This window comes from Amia ocellicauda, chromosome 19 (genome assembly GCF_036373705.1).
Source record: "Amia ocellicauda isolate fAmiCal2 chromosome 19, fAmiCal2.hap1, whole genome shotgun sequence".
Classification (NCBI taxonomy): domain Eukaryota; kingdom Metazoa; phylum Chordata; class Actinopteri; order Amiiformes; family Amiidae; genus Amia; species Amia ocellicauda.
In genome coordinates this window covers 12,736,590-12,763,137 of record NC_089868.1, presented here as the reverse complement: position 1 = coordinate 12,763,137, position 26,548 = coordinate 12,736,590, and the positions used below count along the sequence as shown (strand labels likewise).

At 39.9% G+C, this 26,548-nt stretch overlaps 1 protein-coding gene across 1 annotated transcript; it reads right to left on the bottom strand.

Annotated features, from left to right (window-relative positions):
* Positions 1 to 8,897: 8,897 nt before the first annotated feature.
* On the bottom strand, positions 8,898 to 20,976 carry LOC136714382 (endophilin-B1). The gene is made up of 9 exons (XM_066691862.1): positions 20,719 to 20,976; positions 19,737 to 19,878; positions 17,879 to 18,007; positions 17,178 to 17,311; positions 16,081 to 16,173; positions 12,028 to 12,117; positions 11,371 to 11,471; positions 10,101 to 10,326; positions 8,898 to 9,335 (listed from the first exon to the last, which is right to left on the bottom strand). Exons 1-9 carry the CDS (start codon positions 20,779 to 20,781, stop codon positions 9,228 to 9,230), a joined length of 1,086 nt encoding a protein of 361 aa, XP_066547959.1. The 5' UTR covers positions 20,782 to 20,976; the 3' UTR covers positions 8,898 to 9,227.
* Between the last annotated feature and the right edge of the window lie 5,572 nt (positions 20,977 to 26,548).

The following is a 26,548-nucleotide window of genomic DNA, read 5'->3' as shown; positions in this document are numbered from 1 at the left end:
GCAGGCGCATTGATTTCGGTGGCGTCGGCACTCCGTGACATCGCTCCGGCACCGGTGTCATTCTTTATAAGTTGTGAATGTGAATGCAGGGATTTTGTCAGTCGAGTACACTTTCACAGCCAGCCTGCCCAAAAAGGCTCTTAACGTTCCTTCGGATCAAACTCATCTGTGTTTTCGCTAAATCATGAATCGTGAGTCACTCTTGGCTCGTTGCTTACGATAATTGAGCCGAAGCCCCTCGCTTTAACCATCCAGTGTGTCTCCAGGTTAACGCTTTCACCGTTAAAGGCATTACAGAAGGAAATCTCTCCTGCTGCTGTTATTGACCATTGAGGGAAGAGGAAGTGGGGGGTGGTCAATACCTTTGATTTTGCCGGGAGAGTAGCTATCAACCCAGGACAGCGAGGAACCGCCCGCTGTGCACTGCTGAGGAGAGATAGCTTGGATCTCCCGCCAAAAAAAGACGCTCAATTTCCAAGAGATCTAATGTGTCACAAGAAACGTTTTTGGAATCATTTCAAATGCGCCGTGATTCACGCTTTGATGTGGCCGGGATGATTCACCTTTTAGAAAAAGATTAATTGAAGTTTTTTTTTATTTTTTTCTTCCTTTCAGAATCCATCTCCACAGAGAACAATTGGTTGATGCTTCAGCTGTCAGGTTTCCTTTTCATGATGGGAATGTATTACTGGTTCAAAAATGGACGGTCTTCTTTTTCACCACTGCGATCGATCTGTACTTCATAAACTGATATAAAAATACAAAGCACATACCTTAACCTTTTCTTAAATTGATATGGTTTAGGCCTACTGCATGGGGAAGAAAACGTAAACCAAACCACCACCGATCATTGGTAGCAGTTATAGACATGACGTTTAAACAATTGACCTAGATACCATGCTTGCTTTAAAGAGATTTAGCAACAGCAATTCTGCATGGCATGACAGCTCTACACTGGCTGTCATCTCCCTTTGTGACGCTATTTTATCAAGCTGTTGCTTTGTTTTCCCCTCATTATGGAATAGTGCAAATGCATTTAAAAGCAGTTATTTTCTATGTTCTTCGACGATCAACCATAAATGAAATAATCTTTACTTTAGAATAAACATTTGCTCAGATTTGTGCTGGGGGGAGTTTTTGTTTTCCTGCTTGTGCAATTAATGGTAGTTTATTTCTTGCTGTTTCTTGACCGAATCCCTAATCGGCCTGTGCAACGTGGTTTGACAAATCCGAGTCCTGTACCACTTTCAGTGCAGGGACTGTGTGAATCAATGGGTTTACACAGGGAGCTTCCAACGCTGGGGTCAGAGGTCTGATCTCTGTCTGCTCCCAGAGAGGAAGAGGTTTGGCACACTCCTTATTATCTGAGCAAGAGGAGAGGCTGTGTCAGCTCATTTTAGGGTGAGGAAGACGGGAATCTGCAGCTGCGTCCTCGCAGTCAACATACGCGTGCCTCCGAACATCCGAACTACATGAGCACTCGTGTTTGTGTGTGTACTGCGCGCTGTTCATTGTGTAATCCCATTTCATACACCCGAGTAGAACTGAAAAGCACAACTATCAGAATGGTCTAAACCTCGGGTAATCAGGAAACAAAATCTTCAAATTGCTTATCTTTCCCAATGATGGAAAAATGCAAATGAAGATTAAAGTAGAACCGCTAGAAAATCCACAAAATGATATGGATTTGTCTCGGCGTCAAAGACAGAAAGAGGATGTTGTGCAGGGAGAAGTATGATGTGTTTTTGTTTGTGTTAATGGTCCCAATTTTCTGTAATTTTAAAGATGCTGTTTTGGGTTAGCAATCTGATCAAACTGAAACAAACAAACATTCCCACCTTCCTATCCCTTCTTCTGACCTCTATTAACATAGATGGATAGTTGGAAAACAAGAGGATAGCATCTGATCTGGACATTTCTGATTGAACCATTCTTTTTTAATTAAAATAAGTCATTGGTGTGACACAGTGCACTAATAGGAAGCTGTGTTTGGTAGCATTCTGTGAGGATAATCAATGACTATTTAATATCCCCGTGTGTGATTTTTTTATTTTCTTTCTAGTCCATTAAAGTTTATACAAACACAATAGCCCAGTCTTCTCATTTACTTCCCCCAATCTTCATTAACCAAACTCCCACTGGTTCAGATGTTGTGCGAGGGACGGCACGCAGGGAATACGATTTTAAAAGCGTCTTCAGACGGAGAGAGGATTGTAGAGTTTACTTTTTGAGCGATTTCATTTAATTAATTGTGCCGGCTCATATTTCTGAAGCTAGATCACAGTGGTTGTCAGCATTTGTTCTTCTTACAAATTAATTAGCGGATACGAATACAAACACCGAGACGAGGAGAAATGGAATACACTTTTTGCTTCAAATCCCCTGCACGTTCGCTAGATATATCCCAATATTTTGCATTGTGTACTGGAGCAGTTCTTTGTGACCTTCCAGATCCCTAGTGTGTAGTTCAATGCCACTTTCCTTCGGTAAAAGTGCTTTGTGACAGAACTCGGGAGAATTGCTATGATGTCCATGTTGTCATCCGCCTCCTGTAACCCCCCCCGCCCTCTCTGATGAACCTGCCTCGCTGTACGCCGTGACGGCTGCCTGTGTGACATTGAAAACTCGCTGCCACACAACCGCCTCGAGGTTCGGAGGGTAACTTGTTCTCCCTATTCCTCCAGATGAGTCCTGTCCTCACTACTTTGTTAAATGCTTAAATGGTAAATGGCAAGAGCAGAGATAAAAATAAAAGTGAAGGGGATTTGAGGTGGATTAATAAGTCACAGTAAACATTCAGGAGGAATGACAAAGTAATTATCTTCAGCGTGTGGGTGTCTTGACTTGCCTTAGCAGTCGCATAAAGAAGAAAGGCTGGTGTGTTTGTTGAGGGCCCAACTCCCTCAGGCCAAACCGTGCATCCTAAACTTGTGTATCGATGGGTGGCTTTTGGTTCAAATCTTTGGAGACTGCAGTTCATATCACACGCTCTCACAGCAGGAAAATCGGGAAGAGGTGTTTGATATTAATCATGTAAGAAGTGCAAAGCCTGTCAGGGAGAAAAAAAAAAAAAAAGATCTAATTGTTATGAAAAAAAGGAAGAAAAAAACTAAAAGACAGGACGTAAAAATTAAAAGCCCATTACTGGCTTTGGATTAAAGCAATTACTGCCAGAAAAAGACTTCTGATTAGACAGTGGGAGGGTTAAAAACACAAACACAGAGGGAGGGGAGAGAGGAAGAAAATGTTAACAAACCCTAGATCCAACAGAACACTTAATAAGCTCGATGACATGCATGGTAATCAAAGATATTTATATATACAAAACAAATAAAAAGTCAGATAACAGAAAACATTTTTCTTCCGAAATCAAAGGCCTGCAATTTCAATATTACCACAGCGGGCGATGCATCTGGCAATTTGCGAGCGCCGCGCCACGAGGGCTGCACAGCGCGTTCCAGTAAGTACCCGCCGCGCCGAGTCATACGAGAGAGGAGACCTGGGGCCGTTAGAACGCGTGCCGCGGCCCACAAATACACAGATATGGGATCGTGTTCCCGCAGCTCCGTTTTCTGGAGGTGTGGAAATGAAAAAGTAGTCGTGCGCGAGATCCCAAACGGAAGACGGCCAATTTCATTTCAGACCTTCTCCCTGCAGTCTGCCATCTTCAAAAAATGTTAATGGATAGGAGCTTGCTAGCGGAGAACTCGCTGTTCACGTGGGCTGGAAGGAAATAAAGTTGATGTGGTGTGCAGTTTGTGTGTGAATAGATCTAATAATCACATCAAGATGCAACTGACTGAACCCCCACTCATTGTCAGCAATAAATGTACCAGTGAACCAGTGAAGAAGATGAATCTGTCTGTGTGTTGGTTTAATGGATTGACCAAATTCTGTTACTGTGGCCGTGTTAGTATTCTTGTTATTGTAATGATGATATAAGACTGCAAACCTTTTGGAGAAAGAAAAAGAAAAGGAGGAATGAGAACTTTTAAACAGGGACCAACCGAGACGCCTGCTCCCCAGCTGTCGCAGGCTGCTCATCTCCTAGGCGAGGACTGGGCAACTTCAATGCAGCGCTCTCTCTCCTCTCCAGCTCTCCTCGCCCCTCTCCGGATTTGTTTGTGTCTCTCCGGTTAGCAGAGCAACACAAACCCACGCTCTAAAAAGCGAGAAACACGCAGCAGGTGGCCGTGGGTAACCGGGTGCCAGAGCGCACACAACCATCGCAATACATTAATGTATCAACTTGTCATTTTTTTAGGTGGTTTGCCACACAGGACGTGGATGGAACCTGGCGGATATTTGTCAGATCTTCTGGACTATGTTTTAGACAGGAGCCGTTCTTTTGGAAGCTGTACTTAAATTACTTGTTTGTAAGGTATGTTGGTATTAATGTAGTGAGAAAGGGGTTTGTGTTAGTATTTCTTATCCCTTCATTATGGATAATTGAGATACAGGTCAGCTCAGTTAGCTCAACATATAATCTGTGACTGAGAACGGATGGAAATTACTTTTTTCAGATTCTGTTTCTTTCATCAGTTCATTACTGCAGTAGCAAGAACCACTCAGGCACCCTCTAGTGTTTATAAAGCCAAACTACACCAACTTCACAGGAGAAGGTAAACCATATTCTACACATAATCAAATCTACATTTCACCTACCTTAAAACCAGAAAATCTAAAAGACCAGTTGAATCACTTATTCAAATAGTACTGTACACTGAGCTCCTGTTTATGATTAATTAAAAGTGGTAAACTGGTTTTAGTAGGACTATTTTAAAATGTCCATATTAATTTCTGAATTCACTGAAATAAGCTTTTCAAATAAAAAATAAAAAATCTAATACAAAAACAGAGATATGATTGACTGTAAAATAAACCCACATCACACCACCATTCTTTCTTCTGCTTGGGATTACCAGGATTGGGTAGGTCAAAATTATGTTTTAAACTAGGCCAAAGTCTTACTTTTGTGTGGTTTTCAATAAAAGACAGAGAAAAGACAAAATATGGCAAATAAATAAGTCAGTAAATAAGATTTCTGTTGAAGAAAGCAAAACTGTCATTTAAAAAACAAAATAAAAAAAATGCAAGTTTGTTTCTCAAGAGCCTGTTTATCTTTCATGCTGTGTAGTACCGTCTCCTCTTCACTTGCATTCCCCAGCGGCCCTAATTGACAGCTCTCTCCCATCAACCCTGGCACATTCGGGGGAGGATATTTATAGCAACCAGAGCAGATTTACATTCGTGAAAAATTTACATAATATAAGAGATCAGACCCAAGGTTGATGTCAGCCTTTTCCAAAGTGCTGTAAAATAGACAGCAGTCCAAAATTGTGCACAACCCCTCCACGCAAAGGTCACAAACTCCAAAAGGAGGTGAGATTTTAACCAATAACTTCATTTTCCTTCGTTTTTTCAGTTGAAAGAGGAGGAAGAAGTGCGGCGCTGCCAGTGCCCTTTAGTAAGAAAAAACATCTACAAAAATGTTTCTTCAAGCACTATCTTCTCCGAAGCGCTGGATTGGGAGGCCTGGACAAAAGCCAAGGAGGCTGCTTCTCACATCAGAAGAGAAATCTCTGCAAGGAGCCACAGAGCTTCAGGCTTAGACAGCTTGTGGCAAAAGTCATCTCTCTTCCCAGCACGGGGGCGACAGAATGCCCTCCTCACATTAACCAATTACCTTGCGTTTCCTCTGACACAAGGCTGCTTTGTTGTGGATACCGATCTCAAGTGTGTTTTTCAGATTAGGACACATTTACCTGCAGGAAATCTTGCCTGGCTTTAACAGTACTGATCCAGGTGGTGAAATCGGCCTCCATTGGTCCCGCAACGATCCCGACGTTTCTCACGGATTGTACAGTTACGGTTTCGCAGCAATGTTCCCCTAGTGCGTCTAAAAAGAAAGTTTTAGGCTCTATTAATTGGGTTTGTTGCACCTATTCTCAGAAGCATCCTGGGTTCCTCTACATCTTAAATGAGATTTTCCATCTCGAGGGATTTTGTTCAGTCTTAAACCTTTTTCTATGAAAACCCGTTTAATATTTCAATACTTTAATTGATTAAACCTTCAGATGGTTGCCTTGAAATGTCAGCTGCTTTAAGGATTAGAGCTCGTAAAGGCTCCCATAATGTTACATCCCAATTATTTTTAAAACAGCAGGGGACAAGGTTGCTGAAAGCAGTTAATAACCTTAGTGTGTGTTTATGTATAAATATATTTTTTTTTATCTATTATTTTTTAGTTTTTTAGTGTCTTCCAAAATGCCAATTTTCATAAAATGTTTCCAAAACAACTATATACTTAGAGATTAGAGATTTTATTTTATTGAATGCTGAAATACTGCGCTGCATAAATCAGAGATATGAGAGGGAAAATGTGCATTTGATTTGGTTATTGTAATAAAAACTCTGCACAGAGAAAATGTGCATGGAATATAAAACAATATATTCATCAAATCAAATATTTGAGAGTTGTATAGATTGTCATACAAATAAAATGCATACATCTAAACAGATTTTATATCTATCTATATATATATCTATATATATATCTATATATATATATACACTCACCTAAAGGATTATTAGGAACACCATACTAATACTGTGTTTGACCCCCTTTCGCCTTCAGAACTGCCTTAATTCTTCGTGGCATTGACTCAACAAGGTGCTGAAAGCATTCTTTAGAAATGTTGGCCCATATTGATAGGATAGCATCTTGCAGTTGATGGAGATTTGTGGGATGCACATCCAGGGCACGAAGCTCCCGTTCCACCACATCCCAAAGATGCTCTATTGGGTTGAGATCTGGTGACTGTGGGGGCCAGTTTAGTACAGTGAACTCATTGTCATGTTCAAGAAACCAATTTGAAATGATTCGACCTTTGTGACATGGTGCATTATCCTGCTGGAAGTAGCCATCAGAGGATGGGTACATGGTGGTCATAAAGGGATGGACATGGTCAGAAACAATGCTCAGGTAGGCCGTGGCATTTAAACGATGCCCAATTGGCACTAAGGGGCCTAAAGTGTGCCAAGAAAACATCCCCCACACCATTACACCACCACCACCAGCCTGCACAGTGGTAACAAGGCATGATGGATCCATGTTCTCATTCTGTTTACGCCAAATTCTGACTCTGAAATCGAGACTCATCAGACCAGGCAACATTTTTCCAGTCTTCAACTGTCCAATTTTGGTGAGCTTGTGCAAATTGTAGCCTCTTTTTCCTATTTGTAGTGGAGATGAGTGGTACCCGGTGGGGTCTTCTGCTGTTGAAGCCCATCCGCCTCAAGGTTGTACGTGTTGTGGCTTCACAAATGCTTTGCTGCATACCTCGGTTGTAACGAGTGGTTATTTCAGTCAAAGTTGCTCTTCTATCAGCTTGAATCAGTCGGCCCATTCTCCTCTGACCTCTAGCATCAACAAGGCATTTTCGCCCACAGGACTGCCGCATACTGGATGTTTTTCCCTTTTCACACCATTCTTTGTAAACCCTAGAAATGGTTGTGCGTGAAAATCCCAGTAACTGAGCAGATTGTGAAATACTCAGACCGGCCCGTCTGGCACCAACAACCATGCCACGCTCAAAATTGCTTAAATCACCTTTCTTTCCCATTCAGACATTCAGTTTGGAGTTCAGGAGATTGTCTTGACCAGGACCACACCCCTAAATGCATTGAAGCAACTGCCATGTGATTGGTTGGTTAGATAATTGCATTAATGAGAAATTGAACAGGTGTTCCTAATAATCCTTTAGGTGAGTGTATATATATATATATATATATATATATATATATACATACACATACATACATACATACATATACACACAAATTCATGTCACTTCTTTACATTTTATCAAATGACAAAAATAAGTACAAGCCTGTATCCTAACTATATCCCTCTATTATATAAAAGGATACTGCACTCTAAATTACTCTAAGAGCTGCAGTAGGTTTAAGAATAAATTCATATTAATCTGGCATGAAGCCATGATTCTCCCTTAATACTGCCATTCTTCTTAAAAATTGCAAGTCAACTCTTTATGTACTTTTGGTTTCAGACATTACACAACTGACCTGTACATTTATATTTATTGCATAATGGGACCATAATGATTAAGCTTCATTAATGAAAGAGGCCTTTATTACCTGCAAGTTCAACCTGGGATAAAAAGCCCAAATCGTTTCAAATCATTCAGTCATTTTCAGTATGTGCGGTCTAGAGTTAAGACCACTATTGACCCAGCAAATATCCAAATTCACTTCACCTTCATGTTGTATAGTTGTACCTGAAATAGGATTTCGATCATATTTACAATGTATTGCATTAAAGAATATTTTTCAGGGTTCCCATCACATCTATCTCACTACAAAGTGCTCAGCATTAGACTGGAATTTAAAATATGATAGCAACACAAACTGAAAATGTCTTGACACTTGGGTGATCAAATAAAACATGGACCACATTGAAAGCACATCAATCCATCTCAGCCAGGTGTTCCTTGATGCAATGTACCTACATTTATTGGTATTTTGGGTTGGATTTACATCTAAATCTAATGAAGTTCCACTGTAGAGGTTTTTGAAGTAATTTTGTTATCCTCAAGGTTAATGTGTTGAGAAAGAGACTGGTAAATCAATAACTACCAAACAAAAAAAAAGTGAAATTCTGCAAAATAAACTTATTAACTGCCACATTTGAAAGGACAAAAGTAAAGATATTTCTGAAAAAGCTGAAGCTCAGCCCCTCAACATGGCGAAAGAAAACGTGGAAAGAAACAAAATAGTCTCCAACACTGTTGTTGGTTAGCAATTTTTTTTTTTTTTGGATTAAAAACAGTCTGTAAAATGTAATTCATGATTTTCAACCATATAAACAAAAGGAACACTTGGCAGTAAGAAATTTATTTTTTTAGCACTACAGCACACAAAGTCCGACATTGGGAGTTAGTGAAATATTCAGTAAAAAAACTCAACAAACAAACGAGTATGAAATGGTCATGTTGGCACACTTACATGGAAAGCTCTGAGGGGAAGTAATTGTGGTCTCTGATATTTAGCATGCAGCTCTTTGCCACATAACCATTGGTCATCTGTTGCCAGCTGCTAAGGTATCGATAAGACACAAAAGTGTGGAAGACATTTTAAATTGCTTCATATAAAGTTAGATGCATATAAATATGTAATAAGCGTCTGTAATAAGCACACACTGAAGCTCAGTTTAGCAGCTCAAGGTAGGTAATAGGCACTTTTCCTTTCTGGTTTCCCCGCTCTCCCATTAACCAGTCTGAGTCCATTCCTGGGACACTGCACACTGTGATCACCTGGAAGACAAAAACAGACCTTTCACTTGACTCCCTCACAAAAAAGGCACGGCACATTTACTTCATAGGATCAACAGACTACATTTCAATAAATAAACTCCTTAAATAAAGCTGACTGAGTACAGTAGGACACAGCTCCCTGGAACTGAAAATAATAAGAAAACAATCAATAGGCCTTTGATGTATTTTCCACAATTCGTGAAACACTAGGTTTTAAATAATACATTCCACCAAAAGTTATAATGCATTATCTCTTACCTGCCAAATTGTTAAACATTCATTGTTTGCATCTGTTGTAGTTTTAATATTCCATATTCACTCTTTTCTTAAACTTTAAATTGAGAATGCTTTTCATAATTTTTTTTTTTTAAATAGGACTGCAGAGCTCTAGAGCTGCAAAATATTTTTTATTAAATAAACCTGCTTTAGAGACTTACTGAAGCAGAAACGCAGTCAGATACAAACCTTTCTTAATGTGCGTATCAGGCACAGTGGTTCATTTCCACACAAAAACAATATTGCTAAGAGTTATGGGTGTGTGCACAGCACATGAAATGCAACAGATCTGAATTTCTTCCTTAAGCAAAAAAACTAAAGACAACAACTAAAAACTAAACAAAATGCTACAAAACACAATCATACATGTCTACTAGATGATGAATGAAGACTATTATCTTAAAGCCTGTGTAGCCCACTGCGAATATCCAGGCAGATGGTTGCTTGACTGCGGTGAACCCCCAAAGAGCGTTGCGACGATGACCCTACCTCATCGGCCAGTAAAGACAGCTCGCTACTGCCCGCCGCGTCGTAATCGTACAGCACCCGGGCCTTCCTGCTGCCGCTGGACGCCCGCAGCTCGTTGAAGCCCGGAGAGCTCATGGAGTTGGACGGGGCAGAGAGGGAGGCCGAGACGGGGATGGTGGGGACAGAGACGCTGGGCCCAGAACGCGAGGGAGACTGATTGTTGTTAGAAGAAAACGTGGATGGAAAGCTGTGGAGACGAGACCCAATAAACACACGTTAGGATTTTATTCCCCCCGGGAAAGATTGAAATCTGTCCAATAGAGAAATAAGTAATACCACGACATTTCCATTTCAACTGCCAAGATCTAGATCGAGAAAAATACTGATTGTGCAGAATTCTGTTAGGTCTTAGTTATTTTATTCCACAACCCTGCATTATTCTGAGGACAAACAGAGACACAAAAAGGCAAGAGAGTAATGTGATCCACGCGTGAGGAAAAAACCCACTGGCTTCTTGTTCTCAGCAGAGCATTAAAGTTCACTGCTTGAACAGGCCCATCTCCAAGCTGGGGGGACAGTGTGGCCGCAGGTCGGGTCAAGTGGGCAGTGACTGTGTCATGTGATCACAGTCAACAAGCAAACAGACAGAATACAGGGTTCATTGTGGAACTCCAGTTAAATTTAGGATGAACATAATTTGCCCTTTTAATATTACATGGCTGCGAGTGTTAAAAAGTGTTACCAGCAAAATACAAAATTATTATTATTAGTCTATAACAATTTTGGTCATTTAAATAGCTAGTTTATGATGTCAATTCCTTTCGTATTGCTTTAGGGAAGGAAAAAAAAAAAAAAAAAAAAGGAAAATAATTGTCCTCTTAGGGAAAAAAAAAAAAGCCTTTTTAAACGGCCTTTCCCTGGGAGTGCGAGAACTTAAGACTTCTATTTATACCGGCTGAAAAAGTAGAAGACGTTCAATGAAATGCTCATGCATACATAATATGCCAAGTGTAGTTCATTTTTCAGGTTCATACAGCCACTGATGGAGTGTGCACCATGGCCCCTTAACTTGTTTCATTAATATCTTCTGCCAATAAAAAGGAGAGCTAATTGGGCTTGCGTCCTTGAATTAAAGCGTGTTAAATGAAAATTGCTGTGGCCTGAAAGTAAATATAAATCTGGAAGCGGTTGTTCTTGAAAGACGATAAGCGCATTTCTTCCGAGCGCATTGCTGGCTTTTATGTGATGAAATAAAATGGGCCTTGGAAGTATTGTGTTGAATATGCCATACCTTCCCAGCTGTTTCTGCAGGTCCACCATGTACTGGTAACACTGTGCGTAGTACGTGGACTGGGCTTCTACAAAGTCATTCAGGCAGCGGAGATGATGCGCCTGCAACACATTCGACTTCAGTGAGATGGCAGCATAAAACACACGAAAAAGTACAAAACATGAAAGTTCATATTCTCCAATTCATATCCACGGACTCCAAATGATCCAGATGATCAATTTATATACATAAGAGGAAATCAATCTTATATTCTGCTTTATTCCCAGATTAAGCGCATAAACTCATGTGTCCATTGTTTCTTCCTCTATACAGTACAACGATCAATGCAATCACAATATGACTGATCAAAGTCACTCCTGACTACTGGAGTGCCGGCCACATGTTAAGAATGAAATTAAAGTAGGATCCTTAGTCCATCAACTGTTAAGATACCATGTGCTCTACGTATCAAGTTCAAAAGCAGGGAGAACCGGAGTCTTTGAAACACTTGTTCTGTGATCAGCTGTGCAGAAGGAATTTTGTTTTCTTGGGTGCCATTTTATCCTGTATATCCTGTATATTAATGCAATCTTCCCCAAAAGAAAGCTATGCAATATGTTCGGACAGTGGTATCCCACAGAACACGGCCTTCATTTTCCGTTTTGCTAAGAGACTTACATGAGTGCTACTGATTCCTTCCAACAGGAGTCTGGTGATCTCTGCCTGCCGATCGAACTCGCTCTGAGTTATTCTGAGCTCCTGCTCTGCCTGTCAGGCAATCAGACACAAAAAAAGCCTGACAACTTCTCTTAAGTCATACACTTATAAAAAGACTTTACAATGTGACAACGATCAGCGCAGACCCACCACTTAACACCTCCTTTTCACATTACTTTTTTAAGTTAGTGTGATAAACATGTCTATATCGGCATTTAAAATAAAATGCCATGCTGAAATGGGTGGAAACTTCAGTGCAGAAAAGGGGGGCGAAGGAAGAAAAACAAGAACTAGAAAAAACATGTAACAAAATATGTAACACAAATCAATTCAAATACACATGACAATAGAAAACAACATGGTGAATGACAGAACATTTCACATCTATAGCTCTTTGGCTGACTGGTTGACAACTGTTTTCATGAAATCTGTCACAAGCAATACATTTAAGAAGCCAGTGCAAAAAACAACCCGTGCATTGGCAAACATTGAACTTACCTTTGTCACTTCCTCTGCCCACATCTAGTAAGCATTTAACACAATGACACAGTATTTAGAATGAAAAATTGATGCAGCAGCAAAAAATAAATGTATTACCCTATACAAGATACACTAGAGAGCTATCAACTGTGTTTATTCATCACAAAGAAGGACGCCTGTCAAATTATTATGGCCTAGCTACTTGGGACTCAAGGCTAAGACCAAATGTAAAATGATCCACTTAAAGTAACAAATATACACAGGCACATTGCGGTGAAGGTTGCGGCTTTACACTGCATGTTTCAGTGACCTTTCAATCTGTTGGTGACTTTATATAAATTGATTATTTGTCCTTTAGAGATGATGGGTGCTGTGCAAACCTGTACTCTGGTTGTGTGGCCATGCAAAACAGAAAGTGACATCACAACAAGATGCTCCCATGGCTGATTTTTGGAATGACGAAGCCAAGTGACAGACCTGGTGTTCAGACAACATCCCACATCAAAGTCAACATAAACTCAGCTGAGTTGATAGGAAATTCATTTTCTTATTTTAAATCAACTCAAATGTGATTTTTTTTTTAAGCTTAAGAGTCACCCTTTATTTAACAATTTAAATTATCTCTAGGGGGAACAAAATATTTGACTTGTCTTCAGTGTACCAACACTAAATAAATCAGTAATTTTTTAAAATGGGCTGGTATCCAAATTGCATGAATCATATGCACAAAATCATTAACATGTAAAAACCATCTGTAAAACTAAATACTTTCACAACAGCTCTCCTACAACTTTTTTTTTACACTACCTCTCAACAACGTATGTGGCATCTCACTTCATTCACAGTTCTTCCACACACAGACAACAAAATGTTAAAATATACACTCAATATCACATAAAACAATCTCAAAATGCCTTCTCTTGCTGCTGTCCTTAAAACACAGAATTGTTTGTAATTATTACAGCTCAACTAATCTTAATAATGTAACTTCATTCAAATTTTTATTTGAAAATACTTATATAATAAAAATCATTAAAATGCTTTTTTGGCAGACAGCCTGAAGCTGGAACAACAGAGCATGCTGTATACAGATCAAATCACATTACAGCAACTTCCTGACAAAGGACTGCTGCCTGACTTGAGTTTATTAACTTTTTGTATTATTGTTATTCCGTTTAAAAAAAAAAAACATTGTTAGAACTAAAATAGCGAATCTAAACGGATCGCCCACTGACAATATGGTATTCAAGGGGCAGGGCCATCTGTCTGACAGCAGCTAAGGAATATGTGCTTTGTTTGATTTTTGACTCCCTTTGTGGATTTGAATAATTTAGTTTTTTCATTACATAACATACACCTGCACATTTTTCAAACAGCTATGTCGTAGTTCCGTAAAAAGCTAACTTAACCAGTCGCCCCTGCATTCAAATTAAAATCAAACGTAAAATGGTCAAACATAAAACTAAGTATTAAAGAAAAAGTTGGAGCACCGAGTAGGCAACATTTTATTTTCTCCAGCTCTGGGCAAAAACCTACTGTTCCACTACTCCGCTCCAAAGGCCTGTTATTAAGGATTATAAAATACCGTCACAGATATGATAGTTATTATCATGCAGGCACAGGACTACTCCATAATAGCAATTAGAAAACACCTATCTATTAGGCTTGTTAATTGTGATGTGGCCAGGCAGTGCTCCGACTCATTTTGTGGAATAATCCTAATGAAAGGCTATCGTGTTTCAATGGCACTAAAATCCAAACCTCCAGATGCCTAGGTAACCAGGTCATGAATCAGGTGGGCCAGCCAAGTCCCAAAATATGGACTGACAAAGAATAGTGAACACACTCTGTGTTTCCAAATTTAAGCACATCTGCAACAGCAAGAGAAAGCACAAAATCCAAAGAGTAAGGAAACTCTGAACAGAGGCAACAAACCTTCAGCCATTTGACATGCAGGAAGTTGAGCATGTAAGTGAAATTTACCATTGGGTTATCGGCCACAGGAGGAGACGAGTTAAGTTGCTAAAGCACACGGAGGCACACAGAGATAAAAACAAGACAGGTATGAAACTCGGCAGGCACACAAGCCAAGATTGACTAATGCTTTCAAGGTAAGAAAGCTCCCACATTTCACCCGACCCTCAGCAGTTTGCTTTCTTATTAAGAGAGGGAAAGGAAGGGGCATCTTGGCCTCTGCCTCTTATATCACAGCAGAGGACTTTGTGTGTCCCTAGTTTCTACTGACTGCTAGAACTTCCAGTCTTGGAAAAAGTTTTACTGTATGATTACAAATGCAGTCATAACAAATAACATACAATTGGGGGAGGTAAACCATCTGAATGTTTCCCTACACATCCAGATTTTTTGGAAAGACTCGCATTTAAACCCATGACCACAGTAAATGATACATGGAAGAACTGCAGAAGCCCATATCATGTACTGTAACAATTTCCTTATGGAAACTATGTACAAAACACACAGATGAAACATTTCTCCCTTTCCTTACCACAACCCTGCTGAAAGTGTCCCAGTAGCACAACCCATGATGGGATCAAACACTGCACCAACGCTCACCCCCCATTTCCAAGAAATTCACATCTTGCACCGCCCACAAGCATAAGCAGTTCATTCCAGTTCTGGACACTGGGTCCTATACTGCCACCTTTCAGTACAGAAGCAAATACATTTTTTTTCTGAGGGTAATGAAATGCTTCCAATATAAAACTAGAATCAAATTCATTGCAGACAAGGAATACATTCCATAGATCCTTAATATCCTTAATATGGGCCTCATTTCAAATTATGCTGCTACAACACATATCATGGTTTCTTTAGAGCAGGGGGTCCCCAGAGGACCCCCTACCCTGCTGGTTTCTAAGGGTTAAATTAAGTAATTGAGAGCTTGGTAGGGTAGAGGGTCCTCGGGAACTATGGCTTAAATGTCTTTTAAGTGGGGTAAAAGTTATGTATAGTCAATTTACACTAATGACTGTACCACCTAAATAGTATTTTGCACTTTACTTGCTTTATATTAACAAGGATAGACTCAGCACTAACTGACAATCACAGTTCAGACATCACGCTGATGCAAACAAGCACTGTGATTTTTTTTTTTTTTTTTTTTTTTTAGGGACTAATAATTATTTAACAACAAGGTACCTTCCCTAAGGTGTGACTGCACTATGCGTGTCATTACACCTGAGGGAAAGGTGTTTTGTCAGTGCAGTGTTAAAGTGGATGGAACGCTGTGAACAGGACTGGTAAATGAGTCAGCAAGGCAAGCAGGAACACAGTCTAGCAACTCAATTAACTTGGGATTTGAAAATTGGAACTGAAAACTGTGACACTTTCAAAGTGTTCCTACTAGAAGCAGAATTATCTAGCTGTACTTGTATTTGGCTGTGGGTGGTTATTTTGGAGCCACAGTAGATGTAGAACTGAACTTCTGAAAGAACAGCTAGGGGACAAAAAAAGGCAAACCTAAGAGATGTGGCTGCTGTTGGATTGAATAACACCAGAATTAGACACACTTACTGCTGCCCTGGCCTCAGCTACCCGGGCTTTCTTCAGTCTGGTTTTCGCAGCATCCAGGTCCAAACGCTTATTCTGCAATAGCTTGCGTTCTTTCTGAGAAAAAAAAGAAAAAAAAAATCTGTATGTATATATTATTAATTTATTTCAAAGAACAGTTTTTGTTTGTGCTGATTTTCCATTATGATGAAAATCAGAGACAATTCCCAGAATTCAAAAACTGCTGAAAATCACGTTTGACATTTTTAACAGTGCATCGACGGCAAGGGTCTGTTAATCTTGCACTGCAAAGCCCGTCATTCCCACTCATGCACTTCAGCTTGCCGCACATCTTTTTAGGACCTAGAGAGGCAATGGTGTTATTCCACCAATTAAACCTAGAGTGAAACGCAGGGGCATCGAGTTTAAACGTGTCCATGCTTCAAACTGGATAACTACTTACTTCACAGTAGTCAGCCACTTAACATTTCAACCTAACAGAGAACATTATTCAACAGATTATGCATCTGCTTGGCTTCATCTTACGGTTTCAATAACACGGAGGAAATGTCATGTTTTACTTCACTGTGAACTGGTTCCACTTCTGTGAATTGGTGTCAGTATCGAGTTTAACTAGGTGAGTATAGGTGACTGCACTGTGGTGTGTGTTGCCAAGTACAGTGTACCGGTTAAAGGGTGAACCCCAAACACACTGACACTCTGTGCACAGAATGGGATAGCCCTGATGACTGAGCACTGTACCCACCCTGAGATTTCACAATTGAAATTAAATGTTTTAAAGTGTTCTGTGGGATTTGCAAAAGGTGCGTTTCTAGTCTATTAACAGAAATATCACACAGATCACAGAGAAGTGATTAACCTAGATGTTAATCACCATCGGGAAATCTTTATTACACAAAAATAAGAAGTGGAAACCAAATACCTGCACATTGCAATTCCTTTCAATTCAATAGAGTATTTAGCATGAGCGTCACAGAAAATTATTTAACTTATTCTTTTTTTAATTAGTTACACTTGTTCAACACTTCAGCTTTCAAAGATATGTGGGGAGCGAAGATTTCTCTGTGCATTAAAGAGAGCGAGTGCATGATTTAACTCACTGAAATGGTTTTGAAATCCCCCTCCAGGAAGTTTCTGAAAGGTGTAAGGAAGTTAATGGCTGAGCTCTGTATGAACTCCCTCTCCGCGCTCCCAATCTCCTTCTGGGTCTCTCCGCACTTGATGAGAGCGTTTCCTACACAAGGATTTGCAAGACAGTTTTAGAGCTGCAGGAGTGTCCCCAACTGAATGGATAATGAAGTTATTTTCCACCGTAGGCGATACAGAGCTAATCTCTGTAGCGTTATTTCCCGGTGCACACAAACACCCAGCAGAAACTTAATTAGAGTGGTCAGTCTAAATCAATATGCGTCTCATATGGTCATTACATCACTGGGATATGTTAATGGAAAAAGCACACACAAAAAGTACACAACATAAATTAGACAATTACAGATATCGGAGTTTAAGCATGTCAGATAACTTAAAATCTACACAATATGAATTAGTGTATTATCTAATCTTTTTGCAGATATATAAAAGTAATTAATGGTCAGAGTGCATTAAAAATGGGTGATGCCTATCCTCACTTACCACATAGCTAAATCCAACATGGCTTTTAAATGAGCTACATTTACAATTCAACATTTTAATGGAATGATTCGTGCTGCAGTGAAACTCTTAAAAGGACAGGGCAATAAAACATTCAATTACAGTGCATTATTGACTTTTCTAAATGACTGTTGACTAACAAAGCCCTTACCGTAGGCAGTTCCTGGTCCACACTCATTCCCAGATTCAATCATATACTGTCCCAGCTGTTCGTGGTTGTTCATCCGGGTGGGGACTTTTTTTTCCAGTTTCTCATACAGAAATTCTTCTATTCTAACATCTGCAAATTAAAGCAGGCAAACTCAATTAAGACAGAAGAGTCATAAGACTTCACGAGGATCTCTGCACCTTGGACAGAACAAAGAAAAATAAATAACTGTGTAATACATGGTATACCGAGAGTTGTTTAGGGCCAAGTTACACACCGAGGGAAATTAATCTTTCTAGTTTAGATTTGTAATAGAAACATATATTAGAAAGAACAGGGGGGGGGGGACAGGAATGGACTAAACATTTCCAGACTTGTCACACACACAGGCTTATTGCTGCAGTGCAAGCAGATGACAGCTTTTAACTGTGTGATTGAGCTGAACAGATCAACCTGTCACTGTGTATTCTGATAAACAGCTTCCCAGTAAAATGACATGCTACAGTGAACCCCCATATAAAGGCAATGATGTCATGAACTTCCTTCACTTTATATTGTATAGCACTATTCCAAGACTTTGTGGTAAACTGACAAATAGCCTGTGGAATTACAATTAAAAATGATATCTTATGTAATCCGTCTCTAAAACCACTGCAGGCAAGATTCAGAAAAAAAGGCCTGGAGGAATTCAGAACAAACAGCGGCACAATCTATTACTTTCACTTGCTCTTATATTAGGAATGGTCATTTACTGCAACCAATAATTAGCCATCACAATCTAATTAGTTTTAGTTTTTTACTCTGAAAACAGTAAAGGCGATTTTCTTGAAGAGTCAGTGAAGGCTTTACCATAAGAAGGCAATTGGCCAATCAGAAACTAAAGCCACTGTTTTGGGGGTTAAGTGCTACTTTAAAATTTCTGCTGCTAAATCAAAGCGTTGCACACTTGGACAGGTTGCATTGTGACCAGTTTTGTAATTAAACACTGCAGCCAAAATGAGCCTGGAGGGGTTTAAAATGGCAGTGACTAGAGTTGACAGGAAAACCTTTATTAAACATTTAGTGAAATGGACCTATGGCTCTATACATGCGTGTGCCCACATTGACACAGCCAGTCTGTCAGAGGATAATCCCAGTCGTTTTCTATTGAAGACTGCACGTGGCATTTCTGGACACTATCTAGGTACACCAATTCTGCACCATCTGTATATAAAATAAATACATACACAAATATGGACAATTGTCCAGGCTGTGATGATTATAGAGAAATGCATAAACTGCAACATACAATTTAAATCAAGCTGCAGCTGTCAGCTCTGAGATTAAGCAGCAGCTGAAGAATTGGGTCCCCCCCTTCAGCTCTGTCACGTTGGCAGCCATTTGGCCCTCGACAGAAAACAACCAGGTGACAGACAATTTAATCTCCTATCCTTAGCTTTAACAACTGGGTAAAAACCTGGCTTTGGAGAAACTAAACAACAGACATCCGTAAACATAATTTCAGCTCTCCGTCGACGTGCGGTATGAAATTGCTGGAGGAAACCTGAAACCGCAAGGAGGAAAGCCAGGCAGATAAAAGCAGAACTCATCCTGCCTTTATGGCATAACAGTGATGGAGTAGCCTGATATCCTGTATTTCCTCACAGAGATGTTTTGTCCCAGCATTACCCTCGTACACAAAACCTCCCTCTACTCGATGTTTCACAAGCATCTTGTTCTTCCGTTTACCTTGTGTTGAACCAATTTCTTCAGTTTTTAAAAGCAGACTGTAAGTGACACATATGGGATACAAGATTTTAATGACGATAATAATCTGAACAAAATCAAAGCCTTATTAAGAAAGTGAAATACGGGATCTTACTTGGGTTTGGCTGGAGCAGAACCTCAGTCTGCTTCAGGATGCGCTCGGTCCACTGCTTGGTGCATTCTGCTCTGCCTAAAAGCTTCTCCAGGTGGGCATCCAACTCGGTCTTCTCTGCCTGGCCAAGCTTTTCTTCTGTAAACTATAATAACAACAACAATAATGGAACAAATTTCAAACAAAAATGCCTTTTATTGTTAAATTATTGGAAAATGAGGGTATTTAAAGGGTAAAACTACATCTGTGGTGCAGCCCTTGAATTATAAAGTTTTTGCACTTGTTGAATCACCCCCTAGAATCACTGTCTAGCTCAATAATCGGTATAACACACACATATATATTAATTTCCAATTATGTATATATACACACATATTTATGAGAAATAGAGGGTGCTTCTACACTAGACTATATAATAACAAAACCAAATGTAACTGTAACCATTGAACGAAAAGGAACATCTGCAGTCAATAAAGAAATGACACATCAGTGATTGTTTTTTCTCGTTTATTCGCTGATCTTATTACATCTAACTTAAACATGAACTAATTCGGATTAATCATTACCTTGCCCTGTTTACATTTATTTTGCCAAATGGGTTTGACGGGTGATTTTCATCAGCCTATAACTTATCCTTGGCAGCATTGCAATTTCAATAGAAAGTGAAACTGCATTTTCTAGGTTTGCGCTTGTTTACTTTTTTTTTTAAGTTAAAATAGTCATACAAAATCTAATGTCACCCTGTTACAGAAACATCTTTTTTTTATTAATTGTATACAAACCCGTTAAACCAACGCCCAAAGGCCCGCTTCCTCTAAACTCGTGACACTAGCATCTCGGCAGGCCCCACGCTGAGCACCGGGTTTTCCTGTGCGTGGACACCGTCTCCGGGCGCGCCAAGCTCGGCCGAGGGGATCCAGAAAGAGCCCAAAGAGACTAATTTAAAAGTAAAATCCTACGTAAGTGTATTACATGGTATATTTACCTGAACTGCTCGACTAAGGAAAGTGCCGGCGTCAGCTGCTAATCTTTTGACGTTGAAGTCCATGATGTTGAGTTACTATTTAAAACCTCTCCATACAGTTTAATTAAAATTATTTGACCGCTGAGAAGACATATATTATTTTCTTTCGATTTCCCCTACAAAGAAGATTCCCCGACTGCAGACAAGTCTTCTTCCAAGGCTGGGAATGCGTGTCCCTCCCACAGTCCACGGGATGTCTGGCAGCAAACACAGATCGCGTTCGTGTAGCGCAGATTTCCACGGTTCTGCGCGGATCTGCGCCTCTCCACCAATGGGATCGCCGGAATTGTGCAGATCGGCGCAGAATTGTGGAACTCTGCCCGTTGGTCGCGATCTGCACAGAGCTGCAGGATTGCGCCGATCCCATTGGTGGAGCCGCGCAGATCGTCGCAGTACAGCTGGAATCTGCGCAACATTAACGTGACACCAGCAATTGCATCGGTAAACACAAGAGGAAGAGGAGGACCCATCTGCCTCACTCCCTGCACAGAGTTAACTCGCAGTTTTTATTTGTTCCCAGTAGGTGTCGCTGTCCGACAAATCTTACATGTGATGGTCGAGTCTCCTGTATTGATTCCAATCGGTCAGTGTGAAGCCTGCGGGAACTGTAGTTACACGTATATATAAATTATATGGTAATAAATCGATAGATCAACGCGCTCTCTGTGGTTTTCAAAAGTATTTATTATTTTTCCTTAGAATAGGTAGTTTGAGTAATTGTTCAAAAAAACATAAATACAAATGTAGCCACTTTATTTGAGAAGTTTTGTCATGTATATCTTGATTAAAATATAAAAAACCCATCAGAGGGTAGTAGGATAATAATCAAAACCCCATGCAACCATGTAACTTAATACCCAAGTTTAGGGCTCCCTGTTTGAACTCCCTGGATTCACACTGCACAAATGACAGGGCAACAATTGGTTTATAATTCAATAATTCAGTTTAATAATCTGGATATTCTGGTATTTGATGGACCAGGCACTATATATTCCAGTCCTCCATGATTAAATATATCATTGTTTTATAAATTAAGTAAAAGGTGGGTTTAAGTACTTTTGCATTTGTAGCGTTATGTTGGGTGTATTTTGATAAGAGCATTTTGGCTCTGAGCTGAAGCACTGATCTAAAGAAGACCTCTCCCCCCCCAAAGTTATCAGATTTCCTTAGCTCATCAGCTTGGAACTGGTTTGCATCAGAGTGACAGTTTTGGGGAGGATGGCACCGAGAATGGGCCGAATGGTTTGGAGTCCTGCTGTGAAATGTCTGGAGAAAGGGGCCTGTAGGTGATAAAAACTCTTTGAAGTGGACGAGAGCCGAAATCCCGACATAGAGCTACGAACACGGGCCAACCGGCATTTCCAAAAGATGGCATGGATTGACATCAGTCATAAATCAAGCCCCCCTCCAATAGGACACTGGGGGCTGAAACCAAAATCCAATCTCAAAAATTCAAGAACCAATCACCTATTGATCTGACAGACTATAAGGAACAGCGCACGGCCTTTTTATCTCTCTCTCTCACCTGAACCAGAAACTCGCTGCCACAGCTCAACCTGTAGCTCTGTTGCCAGAACCGGAACCAGAAACCAACCAAGTCTTTGCCGGCAACAGAAGAGTTAAACTGGGAGAAGGAGATTGAGCCGTACGAAGAATTATTTTAAAGGACTTTATTAAATAAAGAACTTTACAGACTGCGCTGCCCGCCTGTGCCCACCTGATCAGTGGAGTTTTACAGCTGGACAATATACGAAAGTGTCAGTCATTTAAATAGCTATTTGAGTCTTAAGAAACTTGACCCTTGGAACAAACAGGGCCCTGCTTTCCTCAAAGACTTTGTCTTCAAGTAACTACGGTGGAAACCCTGCTTACAAAGAAGATTTTGTGCACAACCTTGGAGCCTTCAAACCAGTGGAAAATCTGTTTGGAAACGACTCTACTTTTGCGAAACCCCGACTTCCAGGTGCATCGACTGAGTGGAAGTTCTTGGACGAAGCCGAACCGGACTGCCTTTGTTCCAAAACACACGGACCTCGTGCCGTGTGCTGTTATCTGAGCCCGAAGCCAGAGAGGCCTCTCTGCGACGAAGTTCAGATAAGTTTAACAGTTTGGAGTTCATGATTCATGACATTTGAGAAATCAATTAGAAATGTTAATCTGTGATTCATAACTCTAGAATGTGTAATATCATTTAGTTTTCTTAAATATAAATGTGTGTTGCATTAAACTGTTTTGTTGATAATTTTAGAAATAAAATCTGTCAACGCTGAGAAATATCTTCTCATTCCTGTTTAACTGTTTAGTCTGAAATTGACACACGTTAATAGACATTAGATTATTGGTGGCACTGCCTATCCTTAATCATTGAATAATAATCAGTTAATTGTGGTAACAAGTAATGATAGGATCTTTCTCGGCACCTAAACGTAAATGAGACTGATATGTATATAACGAGAAGTTACCTGACATAAATACTAACCTGCGTAGTATTTAATGTCTGACTAATAATACTAATGAGAGACTCACCTTCGTCTTACTAGCCGGTATTGTAGTCAATGTGTTCATAACCTTTTTTGTTTAACGATTTGTGTGTTATCATATGTGATCCCATGGTCTTTGATTTGGTCACGGAAGGATTCGTGATAAGGTGATACTATAAATTCACATCTTTAATTGAATTTTATAAGTGTACCTTACGCTACACATTCATTGAAGTAACTGAAGGCTCAGTTTGAACATGAACCAAAAAATAGTTATTTTCCCTACATAATGGGGACCACTGACTTGATTACCACTGATATATAATACTATGTATCTTTGTAAACAATCCTAATCCTTTCATTGAATAAATTATAAAGAGGTGTGGTGAATTAGATCTCTTGGTAACTCTTGGTAATTTCTGATTGTGATTGTTACAATGTTTCACTGTCATTAACTCCTGGATACTTGGGGAAGTTAACTTATATTATTTTCCTTTCCAGTGGTTCACTTGTTCTCTTTAAGAAACATGCACACAAATAATGCCTAACGACACACATATTTTCTTGCCCTGTATAAGGACGTCTGCCAATAAATAAATACTAATCATTTATAATAAGAAAAGCAGATTTCCCTTGCATAGAAAACACAGAGGTGGCACTGTGTGACCCTGGGGAAGAACTACTGCCGATAAGTATCTTGCCTATCAATTTTTATCTGATTGATGTCCATCTAAAGTGCTCCTGTTAGAAGGCTAAAAGATGACAGATTATAATCAGTTTTCTCGATTTATTCTTGTCTTCTTCCTGAGATTCCTGTTGATTTACACTCCCACAAAGTGCATTTCTTCATTGTAATAAATATATATATATATATATATATATATACACATACTTTATTGTGATTGATGTGCAATACAACCAATAAAATACTAAACTCATACAATGTAGGCTAACAATTTTGCAATAAGTATATGTCTGCGTCTCTTGCTTTTTGCAGATAAACAGGCTTCAATATCATATACCTCTGACAGATATGGACCAATCAAAATGCATGGCTGTTATGCAGTTCCATCACAAAAACTAGGCAGCAGCGGTATAATTATGGTTGTTATTATTATGGTAAGTGTCCATAATAGCATGTAATAATAAGTAGTCATACTACATTATGTTACCCCCGATCATATAATTCATGTTAGTAGCCCAAATATGTCAATCCATTGCAACAATGACCAAAGTAAAACAGAGCAGGTTTTTCCTTTTGGATGAGGAGGGTGAAAGTAGAACAAAACTGGAAAGCCAGAGGTGATGGAAAAAGGGGTCTCCTCTGATCATCCCTTACAACACACTGCCAGTTTCATTTTGGCATTTTGTCTTATGCGTAGTTAGGTGTTAATGATAATCCTGACAATATAAAAGTGGTCAGGGATGGCACTATGATTCAGTTTGTTGTGAAGAGGAAAACTTTTCTGGCTGTCCTGTCTAAGAGTCTCCATTTCCTGAAATTTAAGAAAACATTCAGATAAAGATCTTGCAAGAGAACGGATCCCTGCATGATTTCACATAGTTGAATGAATCCAGTCGTGGACAAAGCTGGTCTCCTCCAGCTGTGACACAGCAACATCATCTTACCCTACAGAGCTAAATGCCCATCTTGGCAGACTGACAGAGTTGTGTTAGGTTATACATTATAGGTCTGGTTTTAAAATGTATATATATACACTCACCTAAAGGATTATTAGGAACACCTGTTCAATTTCTCATTAATGCAATTATCTAACCAACCAATCACATGGCAGTTGCTTCAATGCATTTAGGGGTGTGGTCCTGGTCAAGACAATCTCCTGAACTCCAAACTGAATGTCTGAATGGGAAAGAAAGGTGCGGAAATTTTGAGCGTGGCATGGTTGTTGGTGCCAGACGGGCCGGTCTGAGTATTTCACAATCTGCTCAGTTACTGGGATTTTCACGCACAACCATTTCTAGGGTTTACAAAGAATGGTGTGAAAAGGGAAAAACATCCAGTATGCGGCAGTCCTGTGGGCGAAAATGCCTTGTTGATGCTAGAGGTCAGAGGAGAATGGGCCGACTGATTCAAGCTGATAGAAGAGCAACTTTGACTGAAATAACCACTCGTTACAACCGAGGTATGCAGCAAAGCATTTGTGAAGCCACAACACGTACAACCTTGAGGCGGATGGGCTACAACAGCAGAAGACCCCACCGGTTACCACTCATCTCCACTACAAATAGGAAAAAGAGGCTACAATTTGCACAAGCTCACCAAAATTGGACAGTCTAACTGTGTCCTTTTAGACTTGAGCAAAGATGCACATGACACACAAACTGGGATTTAATAAGTGGTCTACCTTGCCTGTCACTTTCCCTGGACACTGCACAGCACACATTAAAACAGAGACACGATGGCCTTGACTCACAAATCCTAAGAGATCTCTTAGTCATGTGAGGATTGGAGTTCCTCTCAGACCACTGTCACACTATTTATTATTTTAGAAACGAAAGAAAACTGGGTTTCCAACCCTTAAACAAAAATGCTTGAAAGAAACCAAACATTCATCACACAGCAGACACTTTCACCCAGAGTGACTGGTTGCAACTAGGTGGTGAACTGTACATTAACAGCTAATGCTGCAAAGTCAGTTTTCAATCAATGGGAGGGATGAGGGACAAGGAGGAGAGAAAACGAACTCAAGACGACACGCAGGGAGCACCTGGTAGAGTCGAGAGAGAACCTGTTCTGTGAGCCTCCTATTAAAGTCTTCTCCTGAATCACAGGACAATACAATCAGCTGGTAGGATCCAGCACAGAGAAGCAGGTGTGCGGTTCAAGGAATACACATATTGTGTCGACTGCAGACTGCCACACAGTCCCTGCTTCTCACTCCTAGGAGGGTTTTTGATCGATGGTTACAATTATTGGCACAAATTCCTAGATTAACTAAGGCAAATTAAATGCATAATAACCCACATTTTCACAGAATAAATCAACCATTCTTGTTTTTTTTATATATAACTTTATTGTTGAATTAATACATTGGTACAGCCAGGAATCAAACCATCCATGAATCCAAACAACAACAAACAACAAACCCACAACCTGATTTCATTTGATGGAAAAACAGACATGGCAGGGAGAGCAGGAGACAGAAACAAGGATGTAGTTTTAACCAACAAGTTTTCAAACAGTCTGAAGAGAAGATGCAGAAGCTGTGATGAACTGAAAGAGGTTAACATGGACAGAAAAGCGAAGCTAGAAGATGAAGCTTGAGCTGAGCAGCAACAAGGGAACTCAG

What these genes read in the sequence shown, in the direction of transcription:
- LOC136714382 (XM_066691862.1), bottom strand. Translation starts at nt 20,781, where the DNA reads ATGGACTTCAACGTCAAAAGATTAGCAGCTGACGCCGGCACTTTCCTT. An exon ending in TCCTTAGTCGAGCAGTTCAG is followed by an intron (nt 19,879 to 20,718) that starts GTAAATATACCA and finishes TTGTTATTATAG; the next exon opens with TTTACAGAAGAAAAGCTTGG. An exon ending in TCTGCTCCAGCCAAACCCAA is followed by an intron (nt 18,008 to 19,736) that starts GTAAGATCCCGT and finishes TTTAATTTGCAG; the next exon opens with ATGTTAGAATAGAAGAATTT.